General features: G+C 36.9%; 1 protein-coding gene across 1 annotated transcript; it reads left to right on the top strand.

Moving 5' to 3' along the window:
- Nucleotides 1-20,225: 20,225 nt before the first annotated feature.
- On the top strand, nt 20,226-20,762 carry LOC124363783 (histidine-rich glycoprotein-like). The gene has a single exon (XM_046819045.1). The coding sequence runs from the start codon at nt 20,226-20,228 to the stop codon at nt 20,760-20,762; it is 537 nt and encodes a 178-aa protein (XP_046675001.1).
- The last annotated feature ends 2,980 nt before the right edge of the window (nt 20,763-23,742 follow it).

The raw sequence follows: 23,742 nt of genomic DNA, 5'->3' as shown, positions 1-23,742 counted from the left end.
ACGCTTCCACAAAGTCATACTAGTTTACAAACGCATAATGAAAAGTCTGTGTATTCTGTCACAACAAAATAAGGAATGACTGTCTGTATCCTGGAGTAAACACAAGCAGCATGCTTGCACGGTAAGCACGCTTTCACAAAGTCATACTAGTTTACAAACGCATAATGAAAAGTCTGTGTATTCTGTCACAACAAAATAAGGAATGACTGTCTGTATCCTGGAGTAAACACAAGCAGCATGCGTGCACGGCAAGCACGCTTTCCACAAAGTCATACTAGTTTACAACGCATAATGAAAAGTCTGTGTATTCTGTCACAACAAAATAAGGAATGACTGTCTGTATCCTGGAGTAAACACAAGCAGCATGCGTGCACGGCAAGCACGCTTCTACAAAGTCATACCAGTTTACAATGCATAATGAAAGGATCACAAGAACAACCACGCGATATTTTCTCTTCATAACTTTTTTTGTTTGTGCCTACTTCCTGAAATTGTTTTGAAATCATGCGATAAGTGCAGTCATTGACCTCACATGCAGAGCTTACTACGAGCCTGGTTCATTATTTTACAAACATTTTAACTATGGCAATTGTTTTTTTACGTACTTCCAGACGAGGTTTGGAATAGGCGCTTTGATAAAATATTCGCAGTCAATCAATGTTCTGAACGTTATCGCGCTTCGTAAACAATTATAAACAGTAAATAAAGTAATAAATAAAAGGTATTTTGGTAAGAGCATTTAGTAATCGCTTACACAAAACAGTTGAGAAGTGTTGAATTTTAATCTAAAGAATTGTTCTTTGGCCTTTTTAAGGAAATGTAATAGAAATATTTCTACAGGGAATGTAAATACTTTATACATATAATAAAGGTATGCAAATAATTGTGAATTAACATGACAAACCATGCAAAACAAGTTAAAAAAAAAGTATAAACTACACGGATTTTTTTGTTGGACTTTTTATGTTCCCCATTTCAAAATGAAACAAAGTACACTTTGTTAATTGCTACAACATTCAATTGCTTGGATAATTTGCTACAAACGTATTATTGATGACGAAAGATTTGAAGGGATAAAAAGTTTTCTGTCGTTTTCTATCATTAATGTTATAAAAATACAACACTGCGTTTCAAGGATTGGTATCCAGTCCCTTCATCAGGTATAAGATTAAGAATACACAAACAGTTGTCATGGAGAAGAACAATTTGTAAATATATGCGCAATAGTGTGGAGATATGGCTATTAACGATGTACTTACTTATACACGTGATTAAACATTCATACACAAAGCAGGAATAATGGAGCAGGTGGGCGAGTTCCCCTAAGTCAGATACACTCGCAGTATGGGATATAGAGGGCCACAATGGACGTAGTGATGAAGGGCTGGGAAGGGCTGCGTCTGAGCTTTTGCATTAAGAGTTTCCTTTAATCGAGCAAAGAGGAACAAACAGAGAAAAGAAATGCGAATGGAGCTTCACCACGGAGTATGCAGCAAGGATGTACAACTCGCTGTTTAACTTATTTAAATTTACCTTTGCATAAGTAAATAATTTATTTTATATTCCTATAACTGTACTTAATTTTATATTTTAGTAATTTGTAATAACTTGTTGAAGAGCGTTGTTTTACATGGTCCATTGTTTTCATGAGAGAAACGAAAAGTTTATATTGTATAAAATATTATTTCATGGAATATTATTTTGATTTTAAGAATTTGACCACAGACATATTTAAAAACAGTAACACTATATTAAATTTTTTTATATAGAAATCTTGCTCTCATATAATCTACAGTTGTTATTCTTTCATAATTTTACATGTTTTAGGCAACATTAAAACATATTTTTTGCATATGTGTTTGTTTTCAAATTTTAACTAATAACTACCATTGCCGGAGCAAAGTACAACATTAATTTTAAAATAAATTATACCCTTACACACTCTGTTTTCATTTTGTGACTTAGCAGAATTCTTTTGTGTCACAATCAATTTGATTTAAGACGCAAAATGTAACTTATTATAAGTAAGTTTATTGGAAAATTTAATAAAATATTACGAAGGCGATTGGAAACTTGCAACACACACACTCTCTCTCTTTCTCTCTCTCCCTCCCCCTCTCTTTCAACCCTCCTCTCCTTCTCACTCCCCCATGATTTTAAAGCAAAACGTAACAGGTATATTTAGACAATAGTCGTCACATTGGCTACAAAAGCCAAAGATTTCCATGACAGGTTGAACAACAAACCTATGATTCAGATGTTTCACGTACACTAATGAACTCTCGATGTAAAAGATAATTATTATAAATTAAAAATCAACCGTACATTGACTTTCATAAGGAAATATATATTCAGAAGGAATCGCACTTTACAGATTGGTACATATCATTAAATAAGGCATTAATTAAAAAGTATGGAAATTAATGAAAGATTGCATATTTCACAAATACATGGTTATCAGGATAAATCCGGTTAAGCTAGATGTAATTTTCGAATGTAGTAATATTCGCTTTATTATCATTTCTTAAAACGTTTAAATGTTCAGTTCTCGGTGGAGTGCGAGCGTGTAGTGTCGCCATATATACGCAGGCCGCGGGGACTGTAGCCGGGGAGGACCGATGCAACTAGGTGTCGAAAGAGATTCACTTCTCTACCTGTAAATATATAATAAATAACATGCTCGATCACCACACAGACCCATCTAATGGTAACCTGTGTGGACACTTACACCTCAGTTGCGGCATTTGTTCTCCTTTTGATATGTTTTATATTCACGCCATATAGTCCGGTAAAATAAGGATGCAACCTAGGAATGAAAGATAATAAGCTGAAAATTTGCATACGTCTCTATTGTGATGGTATAACACTTACCTCAAAAGTCTCATATAATCACGTGTACGCGACTAAGATATTTAAGGTCAAAGGTCACGAAAATCAGTTTTTTTGCAAATATCTCGTTTCCCTTACGCTAAATGACTTTGAAGGTGGTTAGAGAAATTGTACAAAGAAAAATTCTCTTCAACTTTTGTATGAAGTAATTTTATGTACGTTCAACCCTTTTTGAGATACAGCGCAAAGAGTAGGGGGACCGCTTACCTGTATATACGATAATGCGGGGTCAGCCAGTAGAATATAATAAATAAATAAGTTATGTTGTTAATTATTCACTTGCTATTATTATTATTACTTAATACTAATATTATTATTACATTTTTATTATTGTTTATTATTTAATATACCATATTTATAGATATTAATTGTAAATTATATATTCTCTAAATAATACTTATTTAATTTTTACCAAACATACAATATTAAAAGAAATATTTATATATTTATTTATTTAAATAAATAAATATATATAAATACTCTCTCTCTCTCTATCTATATTATATTATATATATATATATATATATATATATATATATATATATATTTCTATATATATATTTCTATATATATATATATATATTTCTATTATATATATATAGAAATATATATATCTGTATCTCCTATGAAGAAATACAGACAGACCTAATAGTAGCTGTGATGAAAATTATCGTTCCGTAGTGAAGCCATTATAGCATGGCTTATTGATGTGCATTTTGTCTTCAAATGATAAAATTTTTTATCTGTCCGTACCATACCTTGAAAATGACCTGACCTACAATTGTGGAATTGTTCATGATGCCTCATTTCTGTTTGAGTAACACTGAGTTAGATTATGTTGCATGTAACACCACGGGATTTAGCTGAGCGTCTGCGAATATTTTTACATTGGTCTTATGAGTAACGATGAAGGCAACGGAATAATAATAGTAGAATAAATAAAGTTGTAAACTAACTCAGTATTTTCTCATCGTTTGACATATTTAACAACTATAGCCTAATTAATTGTCCCAACACATCCAACATCATTTTTCGCCAAGTGCAGACTTTCATAATCTAAACACTGATACGGAACCCAACTTAACAAGTATGTGTATTATGTGTCAAGATACCTCGAGATCTATTTCAACTGTAGACTTAAATAGACTATGATTTAAATATTAAATACAAATGATAGTAAATCGGGAATTTATGAAATTGGATGTGATGACTGTGACAAAATTTATATTGGACAAACAAAAAGAACAATAAAAACACGATTTAAAGAGCATTTATCACACACAAAATATGGAAGAGGCGACAAATCTGCTGCAGCCAAGCACTGCATTGAATCAGGACACAGAACATCAATTACAAATCTAAAATTAATAAAAGAAATAACAAAACCAATAAACTTGAATGCTTGGGAAACACTATACATAAACAAAAATAAAGAAAAACTCATGAACAATGAAGAGGGCCCTATTGAAAATTCCAATCTTCTAATAAAAATTAACTCTAGTCAAATCTAATTTTTCATACTAGCTGAAATATTTCCAAAATTTTTGTATTTACATTTTTTACACCATATGTTATTTTAATATTAATTATAACAAACAATGTGTAAATATTTATTTGTGGAGTTGCCTGAAGATGAAACCTTTGGTTTCGAAAGGCCTCGTCCAAAAAATAAACAATTTGGAAAAAGTAGTGTTTTTATTAACATTTAGTAATATGTAGACTTAAACTTTTGCATAAAATCTCAATTTATAAATAGACTAGAATGAGGTACGTGTCTAACCAAGGAATTTCCTGAACGTTATTGATGCGTAATTTATCTTTGCCGGGATATGTAGAACATTATTTGTCGTATGATCGTCTGTCATTCCATCTGTCAATAATCAAATGTTACATTGAACCTCAGAGATGCCTGTTACGTAACAAGTAATGTAAGAGTGATATATGATATACTCACACGTGATATATAGTCGATCCTATGGCATCAAGTAAGGTGAAGTGTTGGCACACTGGAGTGATTTTTTATTCTATTACAATCACTCTGTTCAGCGTGTGGAAACGACCAGTAAGGAACGGCAACATGTTATCGGACTATTCATTAGTCAAGGCGGGTGTACCTCAAGGTTGAGTACTGAGGCTGTTTTAGAGGTTCTTGAGGTGTTGTCCGGACAAGCAGATAGACAGACAGGCAAATGAAAATTTTTGTCAGCCCCATAAGTGATAGGCTTCGCAAAGGCTCAGCCAATTTGCACTTGGTTTCTGTTTGTGTTATACAATAATATATTATATATAATACTACATATAACCCACATTTGCCCAAACTATTTAATATCCATTGTAAGTAGTTCGTCATCGTATGTGATGTTATAATGTCGTATATGACGAATCTTCTATATTTATCCGTATTGAATAATAAATGAGTTGAAATGTTTATGGGTAATGACTTAATTTAAAAACACATATGGGATTACTTATGGTAATCTCATTCTGAAAAAAAAAAAACAATTAATTCACGTTCGGACTAATTAAATTACTATTTTCAATAAAATATAACTTTACTTTATTTATCTTATTTGCAAAACAGATTATTCACTGCCAAACGGGTCTTTTCCTATCTAGCCGAGTAAGCATCCACCCCCGCCTCCTCCCCCACCCACAACGAACAATCCTTCAGCCACCCTCTACCTTCCTCTCCCACTTCATCTACCCTTGTGCATATATTTTTGTTCCTTTCAATACCGACTTCTCAGCCTGTTTTTCAATACGCAGCACATTCTGAAGTAATTTATCTATGAAACGTGATATTTTAATTTGACTGAGATCCTTGATATCGTTCCCTTCCAACCGTACATAATTAATTGCGTGACGTTGCACACACAACCCACATTACGTATCGGTAGTGTAGCCGTAGTCGTATTGTGCATTGCGTTCGCATTACCATACCAGGAACTGAAGCGAACGAAATTCATCAATTATTAACTAAAAGTTAATTAGTACGTAAAAACAAAAAATAGCTCTACCTTGTTTGAATAGAGAAAGCTTGAATAGGCATATGTTTCTGATATCACCATATAATTTGTAATTTTAATTTAGAATAAACTATTGAATTCGCTTGACAAATTGGAATGTTTTTTAACTTAACTTAGACACATGGCGGACAATGTCAAGGACACATGAACACACATCGCGGGTTGAGCGTCACACCCTCGTGTGTGGCGGGAATATTCCTGCTTGAAGACGGTGACAAAGAAATGAGGGTCTCAATGTATTTCGCTTCATCCCTACCACCAATACGTAACTTCTAATTGTTTAAGGATACTTCTGGTATTTTATTTTTTTTTGTTTTATCCTAACTTTTAACAGCTTTTCTGTCTCGCCTAGGTCTTCCTACAATACATTTGATACTGTAGACACAGCTTTCCAACTCCTGTGTGTGAGTTTTGGTTTTGTGTTTACGAAAATTGTTGTCTACGAGTGTTGTGTGTTTTAAACACGGTTCTAATGTAGTACTTTCTACCTTATCTTCTAAGTGTCTCCAATAGTTTCGGCACATACTTTATATAAACGCAAATATTTCTTTATTGTGATTTACTGAATCAGGAATAATTGACTGCTTCGTTTGCACTTATTTTATTACTAATTAAGGGTATCAACTCGCATAAATTCTAACAACAGATCCAACTGTCTTAAATTGCTCTAGTTAGTTCAATGAGTGCTCTGTTATGATTTGCTTATACTAACATAGACTGTAGTTGTTTATTAGGTTAGCTATCCACCTGAAGCAGAGGCCAGATTGGAAATCTCATAACATAATCGTATTACATTTTTTTATTACTGAACGATGCGATGGCAAGTATCAGGAAAAGGCCTTTTTCTTAAACATAAGTAGTAAAGGAACGTACTCAGGGATGTGTTACCACATTGCGGGCAGTGTAAGGGTGCCAGTTGTAGGCTGTCGACACGTAGTGGACATATATCGCGGCTTAAACACCACACACTCTAGGGTGGCGGGAATATTCCTGCTAGGAACTGAACATAAGTAGTAAAGGAACGTACTCAGGGATGTGTTACCACACTGCGGGCAGTGTAAGGGTGCCAGTTGTAGACTGTCGACACGTAGTGGACATATATCGCGGCTTGAACACCACACACTCTAGGGTGGCGGAAATATTCCTGCTAGGAACTGAACATAAGCAGTAAAGGAACGTACTCAGGGATGTGTTACCACACTGCGGGCAGTGTAAGGGTGCCAGTTGTAGGCTGTCGACACGTAGTGGACATATATCGCGGCTTGAACACCACACACTCTAGGGTGGCGGAAATATTCCTGCTAGGAACTGAACATAAGTAGTAAAGGAACGTACTTAGGGATGTGTTATCACACTGCGGGCAGTGTAAGGGTGCCAGTTGTAGGCTGTCGACACGTAGTGGACATATATCGCGGCTTGAACACCACACACTCTAGGGTGGCGGGAATATTCCTGCTAGGAACTGAACATAAGTAGTAAAGGAACGTACTTAGGGATGTGTTATCACACTGCGGGCAGTGTAAGGGTGCCAGTTGTAGGCTGTCGACACGTAGTGGACATATATCGCGGCTTGAACACCACACACTCTAGGGTGGCGGGAATATTCCTGCTAGGAACTGAACATAAGTAGTAAAGGAACGTAATTAGGGATGTGTTATCACATTGCGGGCAGTGTAAGGTTGCCAGTTGTAGGCTGTCGACACGTAGTGGACATATATCGCGGCTTGAACACCACACACTCTAAGGTGGCGGAAATATTCCTGCTAGGAACTGAACATAAGCAGTAAAGGAACGTACTTAGGGATGTGTTATCACACTGCGGGCAGTGTAAGGGTGCCAGTTGTAGGCTGTCGACACGTAGTGGACATATATCGCGGCTTGAACACCACAGTCTCTAGGGTGGCGGAAATATTCCTGCTAGGAACTGAACATAAGCAGTAAAGGAACGTACTTAGAGATGTGTTATCACACTGCGGGCAGTGTAAGGGTGCCAGTTGTAGACTGTCGACACGTAGTGGACATATATCGCGGCTTAAACACCACATACTCTAGGGTGGCGGAAATATTCCTGCTAGGAACTGAACATAAGCAGTAAAGGAACGTACTTAGAGATGTGTTATCACACTGCGGGCAGTGTAAGGGTGCCAGTTGTAGACTGTCGACACGTAGTGGACATATATCGCGGCTTGAACACCACACACTCTAGGGTGGCGGGAATATTCCTGCTAGGAACTGAACATAAGTAGTAAGGGAACGTACTCAGGGATGTGTTATCACATTGCGGGCAGTGTAAGGGTGCCAGTTGTAGACTGTCGACACGTAGTGGACATATATCGCGGCTTGAACACCACAGTCTCTAGGGTGGCGGGAATATTCCTGCTAGGAACTGAACATAAGTAGTAAGGGAACGTACTTAGAGATTTGTTATCACACTGCGGGCAGTGTAAGGGTGCCAGTTGTAGGCTGTCGACACGTAGTGGACATATATCGCGGCTTGAACACCACAGTCTCTAGGGTGGCGGGAATATTCCTGCTAGGAACTGAACATAAGTAGTAAAGGAACGTACTCAGGGATGTGTTATCACATTGCGGGCAGTGTAAGGGTGCCAGTTGTAGGCTGTCGACACGTAGTGGACATATATCGCGGCTTGAACACCACAGTCTCTAGGGTGGCGGGAATATTCCTGCTAGGAACTGAATATAAGCAGTAAGGGAACGTACTTAGGCATGTGTTATCACATTGCGGGCAGTGTAAGGGTGCCAGTTGTAGACTGTCGACACGTAGTGGACATATATCGCGGCTTGAACACCACACCCTCTAGGGTGGCGGGAATATTCCTGCTAGGAACTGAACATAAGCAGTAAAGGAACGTACTCAGGGATGTGTTATCACACTGCGGGCAGTGTAAGGGTGCCAGTTGTATGCTGTCGACACGTAGTGGACATATATCGCGGCTTGAACACCACATACTCTAGGGTGGCGGGAATATTCCTGCTAGGAACTGAACATAAGCAGTAAAGGAACGTACTCAGGGATGTGTTATCACATTGCGGGCAGTGTAAGGGTGCCAGTTGCAGGCTGTCGACACGTAGTGGACATATATCGCGGCTTGAACACCACAGTCTCTAGGGTGGCGTGAATATTCCTGCTAGGAACTGAACATAAGTAGTAAAGGAACGTACTCAGGGATGTGTTATCACACTGCGGGCAGTGTAATGGTGCCAGTTGTAGGCTGTCGACACGTAGTGGACATATATCGCGGCTTGAACACCACACACTCTAGGGTGGCGGGAATATTCCTGCTAGGAACTGAACATAAGCAGTAAAGGAACGTACTCAGGGATGTGTTATCACATTGCGGGCAGTGTAACGGTGCCAGTTGTAGACTGTCGACACGTAGTGGACATATATCGCGGCTTGAACACCACAGTCTCTAGGGTGGCGGAAATATTCCTACTAGGAACTGAACATAAGCAGTAAAGGAACGTACTCAGGGATGTGTTACCATATTGCGGGCAGTGTAAGGGTGCCAGTTGTAGACTGTCGACACGTAGTGGACATATATCGCGGCTTGAACACCACAGTCTCTAGGGTGGCGTGAATATTCCTGCTAGGAACTGAACATAAGCAGTAAAGGAACGTACTCAGGGATGTGTTATCACACTGCGGGCAGTGTAAGGGTGCCAGTTGTAGGCTGTCGACACGTAGTGGACATATATCGCGGCTTGAACACCACAGTCTCTAGGGTGGCGTGAATATTCCTGCTAGGAACTGAAACATAAGCAGTAAAGGAACGTACTCAGGGATGTGTTATCACACTGCGGGCAGTGTAATGGTGCCAGTTGTAGGCTGTCGACACGTAGTGGACATATAACGCGGCTTGAACACCACAGTCTCTAGGGTGGCGGGAATATTCCTGCTAGGAACTGAACATAAGCAGTAAAGGAACGTACTTATGCATGTGTTATCACATTGCGGGCAGTGTAAGGGTGCCAGTTGTAGACTGTCGACACGTAGTAGACATATATCGCGGCTTGAACACCACAGTCTCTAGGGTGGCGGAAATATTCCTGCTAGGAACTGAACATAAGCAGTAAAGGAACGTACTTAGAGATGTGTTATCACACTGCGGGCAGTGTAAGGGTGCCAGTTGTAGGCTGTCGACACGTAGTGGACATATATCGCGGCTTGAACACCACACCCTGTAGGGTGGCGGGAATATTCCTGCTGGAAACTTTTACATTCGGCAGTTCGTCGAGATGTTTCAATGTTAGAAGATTATGACTGGGTGAAGATAATCCCAATTTGAATCTCGGACTGTGTTCCGAAAAACCGTCAATTTATCTCTTTGTTATGGTATAGAGGAGACATATCGGTTTGAGAAGTAAAACTAATTGAACAGAAGTTATAAAATATAGAATTATTTTAAGATATCTAAAACAAAACATCTCATATAAGAAAATAAAATACTCTTATAAAACCACTCTTAATGCTCTGGATCTACAGTTAAAATTTCTTTAGATACATTTCTTCTTTAATTTCTTGAAGTGAGTTTCGTTTCATATAGATAAAGTTGTAGCCAATAATATTTAAAATAAGGAACAAGTTTGAACTACCTGCATTACTGTCAGGCATGCCAATCACAAGACAGTGGTAGTACTAATAGTTCAACATCTTTGTGTTATTGTTAACCTTAACTCTAGAGCTCAACATCTTTGTGTTATTGTTAACCTTAACTCTAGAGCTCAACATCTTTGTGTTATTGTTGACCTTAACTCTGCAGCTCAACATTCTGTAAAGTGAATAATCGTAACATTTTCTGGGACTAATGTTTTTGTAGGCAACAGCGAAGATTTATATGACAAACATTGGTTCACACCAATTAGGTCTGTTTTAACGCTTGTCTTTCAGTTCACTTCGTCAGTAGAAGTATGAACTTTATTATTCAACTCAAAATCATTTGAACATATACTCCCCCCCCCCTTGGGGTGGCCTACTGCCGTGCACTTAAGCCTCAAGGGCTTTTTGTGCACCCGGAAACACACCATGAGGCCTACCAGTCTACAATTTCAGCAGTTCCACAAACCGCCGAAAACAACCTATCAGGTTCTCCTGGGAAAATTCACCACCCCTGTCCAAAGTACCAAAGATGGCATACTGCTCTCTTTCTATTGAAGGACAGTCAAAGAGCAAGTGCTCAGCAGTTTCATCCTGCTCATTACACCTTCTACATAGTGGATCCTCCTGAAGGATGCCGAGTCTGTGAAGATGCTTCCTCAGGTGACCATGCCCCGTGATAAGACCATTAACCCGAGAAGACATTGATCTATTTAATGAGAGAAGGTCCGAAGCCACCTTGGAGGAAGGCGACTGTAATACCATTCTGCTCATTCTCAAGCCCGAATGAAATCTCCACCTCTTCTCATGCTCCGCGCGAACCCATTTCGAGACATCCCTAAAAGATTCACACCTTGGAACACTGCAGAACGGTTGAGGGTCCGACATAATTGTCGCTGAGACCCGGTTGGCCAGGTCTTTCGTTCCCAGGGATCCCCCCATGACCAGGAACCCAAAAAACGGTCACATTGTTGATTCTGGTAAGGGAGGGAAACGGCTTGATAGCAATCCCAGACAAGTTTAGATTTGATCACACAATAGTCCAGCGCCATCAGTGCTGCCTGACTATCTGTGAAAATATTAATCGTCTTGCTCCTATATCGCAGACGAAGATTCTCTCGAGCACATTCCATAATGGCTGCGACCTCCGCCTGAATAACTGTCGGATACGGACCCATAGGGAGAACATATACTTAAATCTTGACCAAATCAGTTTCAAATTTAAAATAATTAACTTTTTATTCCTTACGAATTTTACTAGATATTCCAAATTTAATAGTGAATGAAAAATTAATATTTTTTATTTAATATAACATGATAGCATTATTGTTTGCTAACCCATGTTTTAAATTTCATTTTAGAACTCCTTTCAGGCGTGAGAAACGTAATTAACTGTACTACCTCCGACCGCTTTAAATCTATGAAAATAATTTGGTATTATTTCTAAAAATAAAAATAATTATTTCCTGTTACAGTTGATAGTCAATGTCATAGATCGCAAGAAATCTAAAGAGTATTAACGGCAATCAGAGTAAGTGAGATGTAGTGTCGCCGAGCCCAGAGGCTGGCTGGTAGTAACAAGGTTAGGGCGAGTAGCGAGGGTCACAGCTTGACAACAGCGTCGATCATCTGGGGTTGGGGTGGTTCTGGGTTTGTTGCAGTTTAAATACAGTTTACAATCATTAAATTAATAGTATATAATTAATTAATTAAATATTTTTGCAGATTTTTTATAAAATACGAGTATAATCTTTCAACAACTTGAAGGAAAATTATATGTTAGGATCTTCCATTTTTTATTAATTTGATAAGGTCACAATAGTAACCCAAAATTTAATTACTAACATGTATGATCAAATTTTAATGTCGTTTGTCGTTTAGATATTCATTAATCTTGTGTAGTAAAGAACCATATTTACAATACAAATGTTACTATAATTCATTTCGAAATGTGATAGGATGATTTATTTTCTTTCCCAAGCAAAGGATGTATAAAATGTACGCCAAACAAGGACTGGAAGTCCTTGGCGATATGTCACATTGACAGAACCCTCAGGCTAAGATAAAGAGACGAGTTGTAACATCAATGTATGTCTTATGTATTCAAACATGTGATACATTCATCTGGTAGTACAAGTAGTAATGATTGTAAATATCACGTTGTTTGTATCTTATGAGAAAGTAATTAAAGAGAGTCACATTCTTTTGCGGTTTTTTTATTCATAACCTTTTTAAAACCTTTTGTAAACCATTTTTAGTTCTACAGGGTTTGTCCGGAAAGTAATAGGACTGATTTTCTTTCGCTGAGACTGTACTTTGGAGCGTGCGCTCAACGACTGGATTCGGTAGAGGGCGTTCCTAGCTAACGAACAAGTGGCTGGTCAGTTGTCTCCGAGCACCTGAATAGTCAGAACAGGCATTTTCACGTGACGTGTTTCTGTGAGTGGTGCAAGCTGAAAATGCAGCGTTCGTTAGAGAAGAGGTACACGATTAGATTCAGTGTGAAACTAGGTAAATCTGCGACAGAGACATTTTGATATAATCAAGCAGGCTTACCCAGATGTTGCTTTAGCAAGAAGTGGTGTGTTTCGGTGGCACCAGGCCTTTTTGGAGGGCCGGGAAGAGGTCGCTGATGAAGACCGTGCTGGAAGACCTTCGACTTTGACAAACACCGACCATGTGACTCGTGTGCGCAAAGTTTTGAACTCAGACCGTCGAGTAAGTATTCGTTTAATTGCCCAGATGTTACATTTACCGAAATCTGTCGTTCATGAAATCGTGACGGAGCATTTGAACATGCGCAAAGTAGTGTGTGCGAAGATGGTCCCAAAAGTGCTCACTGGCGACCAGAAATTGCGGCTCACATCGCCTCTCTTGTGAACAGCTACCTGACCAAGGCCAGCATCCCAACTCTTCCACAGCCGCCCTACAGCCCAGATGTGGCCCCCCCAGACTTTTTTTGTTTTCTCGCCTGAAAAGGCAAGCATGTTGAGACGATAGAGGAGATCCAAGCAGCTTGTACCGCGGCTCTCAAGGCTATTCCGGAGAATGGCTTTTGTGACGCCTTCAATGCTTGGAAATCGAGCTGGCAGCGCTGCATCGACGCAGAAGGAGCCTATCTTGAAAGTTTTTAAAGAATTGTAACGATTTGCTCAATACATTTTTTTTAATTGACTCAGTCCTATTACTTTCCGGACAAACCCTGTATGTTCCTTTCACTACGTTAAGATCTTATAGATCATTGGTTGCTGCCTTTATATTTTCAGATTTTTACTATAAAACAGGGAACCTAAATGCGTTTATTTCAACCATAAATTGGAGTTCTAAAAAACGAAACATTCCTGAGTCCAATCATTGACCTCATTAGAGGTTATTCGTAAACATCTGAAAATTCTAGCGAGGAGACTTTTAACACTTTTTTGCAATATGAAATCAATAAAATAAAGTTGTGATATCAACTCGCTATGTTCGCAAAATATGTCAAACGTACTAGTTGAACCTTTTAATAACTTGTAACGAAATTGCACCTTAACAGTCTTGCACCTTTGTTAGTAGTAGGTTGATAATAGTCATCTATAATATGGGCAGGTATAATCGAATTACAATTTCCTTTATTGCTTTGTGTTTCACTAAACTTGTTTCATAAATGGCTACGTTACAGTAATTATAATGTACTTCTTTCACAAATCTGATTTTATCTTTTACGAATAACAGGCTTATACAATTTACGCCAAAGAAGGGCTAGGAGTCCTTGGTGATATGTCACATTGATATATCCCTCAGGCTAAGATAAAGAGACGAATTGTTTCTAACGTCAATAGAAGTCTCTAGTATTCGAACATCTCAAACCTATGACTGGCCATTTTAGTAGTAATTTTGTTACCATTATAAAAGTATGACATTCTTATTTGTAGATTGTTATTCATAACCTGATTAAAACCTTTTGTGGACCACTGGTCGAAGTCCCCAGTTCATTTCTACATGTTTAGATGTTCTATGCCACATAGTGTTTTCTTTTAGGGATCGGATTTAAAAAATAATTTAATGAACAGAATTAACAATATATGGATTAGTTTATATAATATCTTATTGTTACTAAAATTAATTGAGTACAAGTGATTCGGCTTTGCAACGCTACTTTTTCAGTATCAGTATCTTTTTGAAAATTAGTTATACGCTTTAGTAATTAGTAGTTTTATAATTAAATATTTCCTAACCAGTCGATGCTAATTAGTTGTTATAAAAATGACACCTGTTTAAGACATCTGTAGAATAGTTAACTGACAGCAACATCGTGTTTGGGGATTAAAACCGGACAGTGTTACGTTGACTTTTACAAATTTGAAATCGGGAAGGATTACTGGAAGATGATCCCAAGGAAGGTGAAAGTGACAATATGGCCAATAAAGATAAAGAGTACAGGGAAGTGTTAGAGTACAGGGAAGTGTTGAGTATGGGAAGGTTACAAGATAACGTAAGAGATGGTCTGGGAGACACCGTCCTTTCTGAAAAACATTGTAAATTCGGAAGAGTTAGATAAGAAGCAGTCTTCCTTTGTATTCTGTAAACTATTTTGAACCGTAAAACCGAGAAACATTTTCTCTCTCACCGTAAAATATTTTTTGTATCGTACTTGCGTGAAATATAGTATCTTCTGCACAGCGTAAATAGAACTCACCTTTAAAAGCTGAAAAATCATAACAAAAGGAGAATTTTGGAAAAATACCAGTTTTAAATAGTGTAGTATTTAAAATCACTTTAACAATATCATTAATTTTAGGAATCATATATTGAAAAAAAAAACGATTACATTGATCACATTTTCAACTGTTATTTTGATATCAGCAGTGGTTAATTTGAGGTGTGAAATCACTAACGAATGACGTCACTCAATAAGATAATTAAGTTCATATTTCCATAAATAAACATCACATTTAATATTAATTACAGACCTAAAATGAAGTAGGCAATTAGGATATTTCAAGGTTAGAGAAGACTAAGGGAAGGAAACACGGGGTTTCCGGACATTTGCCATCGTTCAGTGATACAAAAAAATCAGTAATCACTACGTTTCGAGATCTGCAATCTGATCTCTTCTTCATGTAAATAACTAACCTAACACATAATTACAAACTAGTTTAAAATAAACAAATCATCTTTGGTATGTGTTAGGTTAATTATTTACCTGAAGAAGAGATCAGATTGCAGATCTCGAAACGTAGTGTTACTGATTTTATGTATCACTGAACGATGGCAAATATCCGGGAAAATCCTGTTTCCTTCACAATCCTTCATCGTCAAAAACACACCAAACAAAAAAAGACTAAAGGGATATATTGCATCACTTTATATTACAAAATGATCAGTGTTATCTAATATCTTAATGATACCTTATAATTACTATAGTAAATAATGAATATAACCTTAAAACAAAGCAAAATAACGACAAACATATTTAATACAATATATTTAAATATAATGAATGGATGGACGTGTTTGTACGAGTGTGTCACCGTGTTGAGTGGCAACCCCTCTCCCTACAGCCGACGCTGCCTCGCGCGCCTCGACATTGATGGACTCCTCCATCGTGACAAATCTTGACTGAGAACCTTGTCGCGGAGAGAAATTGCCCGATTCTCTTTCTCCAATTCTGGAGGAGAAAGATTTAAGAATGTATTTAGGCCTGACATCCCCCAACCGTGTAGAAGACACCCCCTGTGTGACACGTCTGCTCTGTGTTGATAATTATCGAGAGAGGGTTTCAATAACAAGTACTCGGAGGTGTACTTCAGTGTCAGCGTGAAATGTTCATTTATTTTGAGGTGAACGCCTCCAAACACAGCAGAGAGGGCACACCACTGTGGTGACAACACAATATTCTATGACTTTTCTCTAATGTTGGATTGCCAAACCGGTTTGCCATATAATTAATACTTTTCAACAATCATGTAAATTAAGAGTCTTTCCTCAGTCCATGACGCGACAATGTGACATAAGGAAGACTGAATGTGACCTCTTTTGACTTCTATGTCGTTGTGGGTTAAATTGGGTAGTTTATTACTACTTATTGTAACACTTTTTTAAGTTAACTGTTCCTCTCTTAGTCATAAATTAAAGGAAGAGCTTTTGTGTCATTATTATAAGGTTAAAGCAGTAACCAATTTTATCATATAAAACTTAAGCACCCATCACAAGGAACTCCTATGTTATTCTGTTTGTTTCTTTCTATGTGGAGATCTTTGTGATTTTTTTGGCAGGATGGAAAAGAAAAATAAATTACTGTTTGTCTTAAGATAAAAAAACAGTAAATTTGATGAATAATTAATTTTAATTACCTTTTTAAGTATGTTGCTACTATTTCTGTTACTTTTTGTTTAAACTGCCGAGCTCAAACCAAATGGTCTCATTAAATCAAATTATGGTATTACTATGTTGTCATATACTTAAGATATAGCTTATAAGTACTGTATAACATGAAAAACATTAATATATTGAACTTAACCCAATAGCGGTCAACTTCCCACAACTGCCAACATTAGTTCATGTAATATGACGTCATTGAGCTCAACTCGTGTATTATACTAACATGTCAGTATGTCAACTGTTTTTACTATTCTGAAAACATTTTTTCTCTTGCATGCTATTTTAAACTTAACAAACACTGAACACCTGTTACTATGCAGTTGATGTTGATTGCGTAATGCTAAAAATATATGCTCTGGTAGTATTTTACCTTTCTTAGTTTTTTTGACATTTTCAATTTTTCGTTATCGTCCCATTTCAACGTCACCAAAACTAGCGCGACTGATGGTCGATTTCTTTCTTCCGGGAAACTTCTCCTAAGGTAGCGCAATTATACAAAGCACATTAGAAAATGTAGTTACCAAATGTAAAATAAAACGCTATATTTAACGCATTTTCAAAGAGATTCGCCCGATAGAGTCGGTTAGTTGGAAAGATAAAGTTAAATGCAACTAATAGCGTGGAGACGGTCTCAGCCAAAACTTTGATACTTTTAAGTACTTCCGGCCAATGATCCGAGAGCTTTAACTTTGTAAGCTTCTCTGAAGATCCTTTTTATATTTCCAGGCAAGATTAGTGATTTTCTTCCTCTTATTGTTGTTGATCCTGTATTTGTTGCTGACGTTTCTAGTTGTACAATTTATTCTTGGGTGTTTGACAGTTTCAACTATTTCTATCGTACATGCTGTTAAAGCACTAATTAGGTTTTAATCAACCTCATTCGCTTCGTAGGTAAAGATACTAGCTGAAAATATCCGTGCTTCGTGACGGAATAACAGCGCAACAGTTACGAGTATGGCAATAGCTTTGGTCGCTTGGTTTTGCATTTTTTCTGCGAGCACCTGAGAGTAAGAAGAACTCTCGAAAAGGGCCTTATATAAAGTCCTTCAGTGGTTTAAGTTATATAATTAAAATCATCAGATATTGCAAAGTTATCAAAATAACAGCTTTGCGATCACCTCAGAAGTGTAATTAATTTGAGTAAAAGATTTCTGTAGAACTTATTTGTGAAGCTAACTCTATAATGATAGTGAGCGCTTCAAATCTTAGTAATACTAATTTGCATTAAAAGTCTCACAGAATTATTACTCGCAACTTATTATGGATAGGCTGCAATACTTAAAAGAACAATTTGAAGGGAACACCTAAAAGACGAACTTTGTACAAAATTTAACTTTAATGCTTTATGAGGTTTTAGAGATTGCAAATCAGTTAGTGGATCCGCCTTGTGTGTGTATATATACATCTTTCTCTCTCTCTCTCTCTCATCTACCAAAAAAGGAAAAGAAAAGAAGATGTATAACCCCTTATATTATCGTACATAATGCCCTCACTCACTAAGTCTCTAACTTCCCGATGTTACAAAAAATTTAAATTTTTCTCACGTATCCTCATTTTTTAGATAGAAAAGCTAAAACATTGTCATAAAAAACAAACATATATAGGGTTGAAATGGGATTGCACCTCCTAGAAGAACTATATTTTGCTTTTCAGTTTGTCTATGTCCTTAAAATATAAAATTTAATATACTTGTCTTATGGTTTAACAAAGAAATAGTACCCAATGTTGAAAAAATATTCAAACGTGAACAAATTTCATTGAGTTTTACCCGCAGTATTTTAATTCCGATCCACTATAATAACAGTTTTACGAAATAGTTTTTTGGCGCAAAGTATTAAGTGTTCGTAACACCTTAAAGACCGTAAGATAAACCTGAGATAAATTTTGTTCACGAACTGTGGAAGAGTGTTGCATAAAATAAACGTTATGTGGTACCAGCTGCAGCAGTAACTTAATGTGTTCATGTAAGTTCATGTAACTGTTACATTTATGGCAGTGATCTTTGCCAAGAACGTGATCAGCCCAACAAGTTACACATTACTCGATATTCTGCGTATTTGTGTACTGAACGTACATTTGCTGCCCGGAAATATGTTCCAATCGTTTTAAACTCATCCCAAATAAATATAGGTGATCCAGATTCCTTAAGGGAGAAATACAATACACAAATTCTCAGAAATTGAGTTTTTGTTTGTTTATATTTTAGTTAATCTACCGAACACTTTTTATTCTGCATTTATTGTCTGTACATACATTTGCTACTCAATAAATCATCGAGCCAAAGATTATGAATTGCTACACTTCACATTCAACACTTTAAAAGTTTTAGAATGCGCGTGGTTTAAAAAAGTGTACAGTTGATTACAAATTTACAAGATTACCGGAATGTAGTCGATAAGGGTAATTTAAATCGGAACAATTCTGACCTAGAATTTTTTTTAGTACTATGTTACATGACCAAATCTTCTCAATCGAATACAATTAATTTTTTAATTTTGATTTGTTCAGTGGTGATTATTAATTATAATTGGTGTATTAAAATGTAACAAGTATTCAAAGCCAAGACGTTTAAGATAATCCAGGGTTTTAATAGTAGTAAGTGATGATTTTGCTAGAACAATCCATTTAAACATCTGTTTGATTGGTCAGTTCAAACGCCACTAGGATAATACACATGTGTGGTACAATTAACTTGTTTAGGGAGGTGGAGGATCCGACGTAATTTAATTGCTTCTAATAATTTTATATTACCGTTTTGCTATATAATTAGAATTTTTATGGTAGACCACTTCCACTTAGTCAACAATTCAGAATATTGGTTTGTCTATGGTTACAGATGTTTCGAAGGATTTCTTCCTTCATCATCAGAACTACATATGTGGATGGCTTCGTAATTTTTTAATGATGTAATTAAATAAATTACACTTCAAAAAACAAAACACAAATCCTATTGATAAAATAATGTCAAAACTATACAAACTTAAAAACACGATTGCGCGTGAACACCAGAAGAAATTTGTGTGACACTCTATGTACGTATTTCAAACATTGATTTAAAATTTTAAAATTGGGTAAATGTTTAGCATCTTTTATGAATAAAATGCTTTGGGGGGGGGTGGCAGAATTACCGCTGACAGCAGTCACTATCATTTTCGAGGGTTCACCACTCATGACACACATCCCATGAGACACATCTCATGAGACAAACCATACTAAACACAACCCATGAGACACCTACAATGAGTCACATCCCACGAGGCACATCATATGACACCTCCCATCAGACACATTCAAGACACACATGACACGAGCCACATGGTACGAGACACATGCCACGAGAGACATCCCACGAGACACATCATATAAGACACATGCCACGAGACACATCATATAAGACACATGACACGAGACACATCTCACGAGACACATCACACGAGACACATCATATAAGACACATGCCACGAGACACATCATATAAGACACATGACACGAGACACATCTCACGAGACACATCCCACGAGACACATCATATAAGACACATGATACGAGACACATCCCACGAGACACATGCCACGAGACACATCCCACGAGACACTTCCCACGAGACACATGCCACGAGACACATGGTACGAGACACATGCCACGAGACACTTGCCACGAGACACACGCCAAGATTTACATGCCACGAGACACATGGCCACGAGACACATCCCACGAGACACATCCCACGAGACACATCCCACGAGACACTTCCCACGAGACACATGACACGAGACACATCCCACGAGACACATGCCACGAGACACATCACACGAGACACATCCCACGAGACACATGACACGAGACACATCCCACGAGACACATGACACGAGACACATCCCACGAGACACATCCCACGAGACACATCCTACGAAACACATCCCACGAGACACATGACACGAGACACATCCCACGAGACACATCTCATGAGACACATGCCATGAGACTGAGTTACCGGACCTATATAAATAGATAGTGTGGGGTTTTAAAGGGATAAAACAGATAGTCTGACCTCAGATTTTAATCGGGGATACTTTCAGAAAAGAGTCCTTGAAGGAGCATCGTTACCGGTCACAAGGAGGACGAGTCAGTTGTACTCTCTTCTGAAGCGAAAATGTAAGAGATATTGAGAACGAAAATGATACTTTTGGAAACCCTGTACATCCAAACTTAGTGTTGCAATAAGAGATGGTAAGGCTGTGTTAAATTATTTGAATTTAATCTATAGACCATCACTACAGTAATGCATCTCGTTGTCCACGACAAGGGGTTTACTTTGTGAGCCTACAACAACCTTTCAAAGTCACATATCAAACCGTCAGACTGTAATCGTCGTCGAAAGGTTTTATATTCTGCGGAAATGTTTTTTACTTTGTTTTACAAGAATGTGGGTTGAGTAAAGTTTTAACTATTGTACTATTTAGTAATACTTCCGGCCATCAGTGTGGCAAGTAGCAACACATGCTGCTTCACACTGATGGCAACGAAACAAAACAATCCACAACACAGCGCTTATCACATAACAGAATACAATTCTGGAGGCTCTGATCGTTAACGCACGAGAGATTAATCAAATATAAATTATATTAAGGCGGTTTGTTAAGCCATTTACATGAGTGAAACCGTAAACAATTGGTCATTACAGAAGAAAATTCAACATTTAAATAGTGCATTATTTTGACGAAAATCTGTGAAACAAAACTTATTGCAGCTATCTCAAAGCCTATAGTAGGACATAAATACAAGACTAGTTACTGGAAAGTGACATCAAAGAAATTAAGAACAGTAAGAGACGAGTGTCACGTGTCAGCAGGAGGGACACCGATGAGGATTTACTGTACAAGACAATCTACTGGCCCAGGGGTGAATTATTGATGGTTCTGATACAGGAGGGTGGCGCCTCTAACCAAGACTTCTGTACCACTCGAACTTGTCTTGAGGCGTTGATAACAAATATACAAACATTTCTGACCTAAACCAAATTAACTAAACCTTGCAAAAGTAAAATAAGAATGCAAAGAGTGACTTGTACTGTCAAGAAAACTCTTCAGCCATTAACTTGAGGTATAAAGATTACAACAAAATATCGGTAACTGTTTAATTCAAGTCAATGATAAAGAAAGAAGGAAACATGATCGTTATGTACACAGTATTTTATTAAACAGCAGAATCAAGGTAATAGAAGCAAAGTCAGACATGACAGCTGTATAAACCCGTCACTACATCTTGGTTGAAAACACGCGTCCATCAAGTCTAGGACTCTGGATGCTCGAGGTTTATAACCAGTTATAACAAGAATTTCAACAAGAAAAGAATGTTTGGATAATAATTGGCCTGTTGTCGCCCCCATTCTCACAGAATGAGCCAAATGCCTCGGTTAAAATCAATATAATCTGTACCATACTAGAAAGTCATTTAACAACCTTAAGAACTAATTCAATAAATTCACTAATTTAAAAACTAATTCACTAAAAATATCATCAGGATTCATTCAAGACCCTCGAGAATCGTTGTGCAGAAGGTTGATAAAGTCACATAGCTGTGGTTTTACTTATAACAACACCGCATATAAGAACAACAAAAAATAAAATATTTTTGAAGGAGCTTTTAGCCTTTAAATTGGTCATAAATGTCATAACTTTCATTGGCACTAAACGGTTACGGCCTTGGGCTGATGAAGTCGACTTTTTATGGCTGCTCTTGGGTCCTTTATGGTAAAAACACTTTGACGGTAGAGCCTGGCGTTGGGAAAAGAGTTGTTTGAAATCGAAATATAATTGAAGCAAGTGTTAAATGGTACCTAACTAATATCAATATATTTATAATATATATTGATATTATCAAACATTATATATATATATATATATATATATATATATATATTATGTCTAATATATATTATATACTGTGTCCACTATTAGTGGAACTGTACGTAAGCACATTTAACTGTTCAAAATTCCACAAGAATTTATTTAGGAACTCAAGAAGTGGCCAATATTGCGGGGAAGTTATGCCAAGTTTGTGTCCAATATTACACCATCTGTCGCTTTGGCGGCGTACAGCATCTCAAAGCCAAGCGGGCGGCTTCTCCATCTGATCACTAAACAGGCTTTTAATTATTTAAAAAATCTTTAAATTTGTTCATAATACGGAACATTTATTTTAAGAAAAAATATTGGATTTTAATATGTCTAAAATGTAGACTTTCTCCGCAATTTTATTGTACCAGCTGATATACTGTTTCGATTAATTTTCAGAAATTCTTCACTAAGGTACAGATAGTGAAGGAATATAGTGAAACATGAGTAATTATGCCGTTAAACAACCGAGAAAAACGTGTTTATAATATGTACATAAAGTGCTGTTATAACGAATATTTCAGTAAAATTTATAATGGGTTTACAAATAGAAGATGTTCGGAAGACATAAATGCAAACATACCAGCTTTGGTTGAAATGAGTTAAGAAACAAACAGGGAAGAAAAAAGAAAGAGTCAAAATTGTGACATTTTAGTTGAATAATTTTCTATAATCAGCCGTTGTTATATATATATATATATATATATATATATATATTATATATATATATATATATGAACGCTTATAAAAATAACGCTCGCAGTTTGTAGAGAAATACTTACAAAATACTTACGTGTCACAACGCTATATTGTATGAGTTGATTATTTTTAACCTGCTTTGTAAATGTTTGTTAGGTTACTTATTTACCTGAAGAGGAGATTAGATTGTAGATCTCGAAACGTAGTTACTGAGTTTTTGTATCACTGAACGGTGGAAAATGTCCGGAAA

The sequence above is a fragment of the Homalodisca vitripennis genome, chromosome 5 (genome assembly GCF_021130785.1).
Source record: "Homalodisca vitripennis isolate AUS2020 chromosome 5, UT_GWSS_2.1, whole genome shotgun sequence".
Classification (NCBI taxonomy): Eukaryota; Metazoa; Arthropoda; class Insecta; order Hemiptera; family Cicadellidae; genus Homalodisca; species Homalodisca vitripennis.
This window is presented reverse-complemented; position numbering and strand designations above follow the sequence as displayed.

Coding starts and splice junctions, on each gene's coding strand:
- LOC124363783 (XM_046819045.1), top strand. CDS start 20,226: ATGCCACGAGAGACATCCCACGAGACACATCATATAAGACACATGCCA.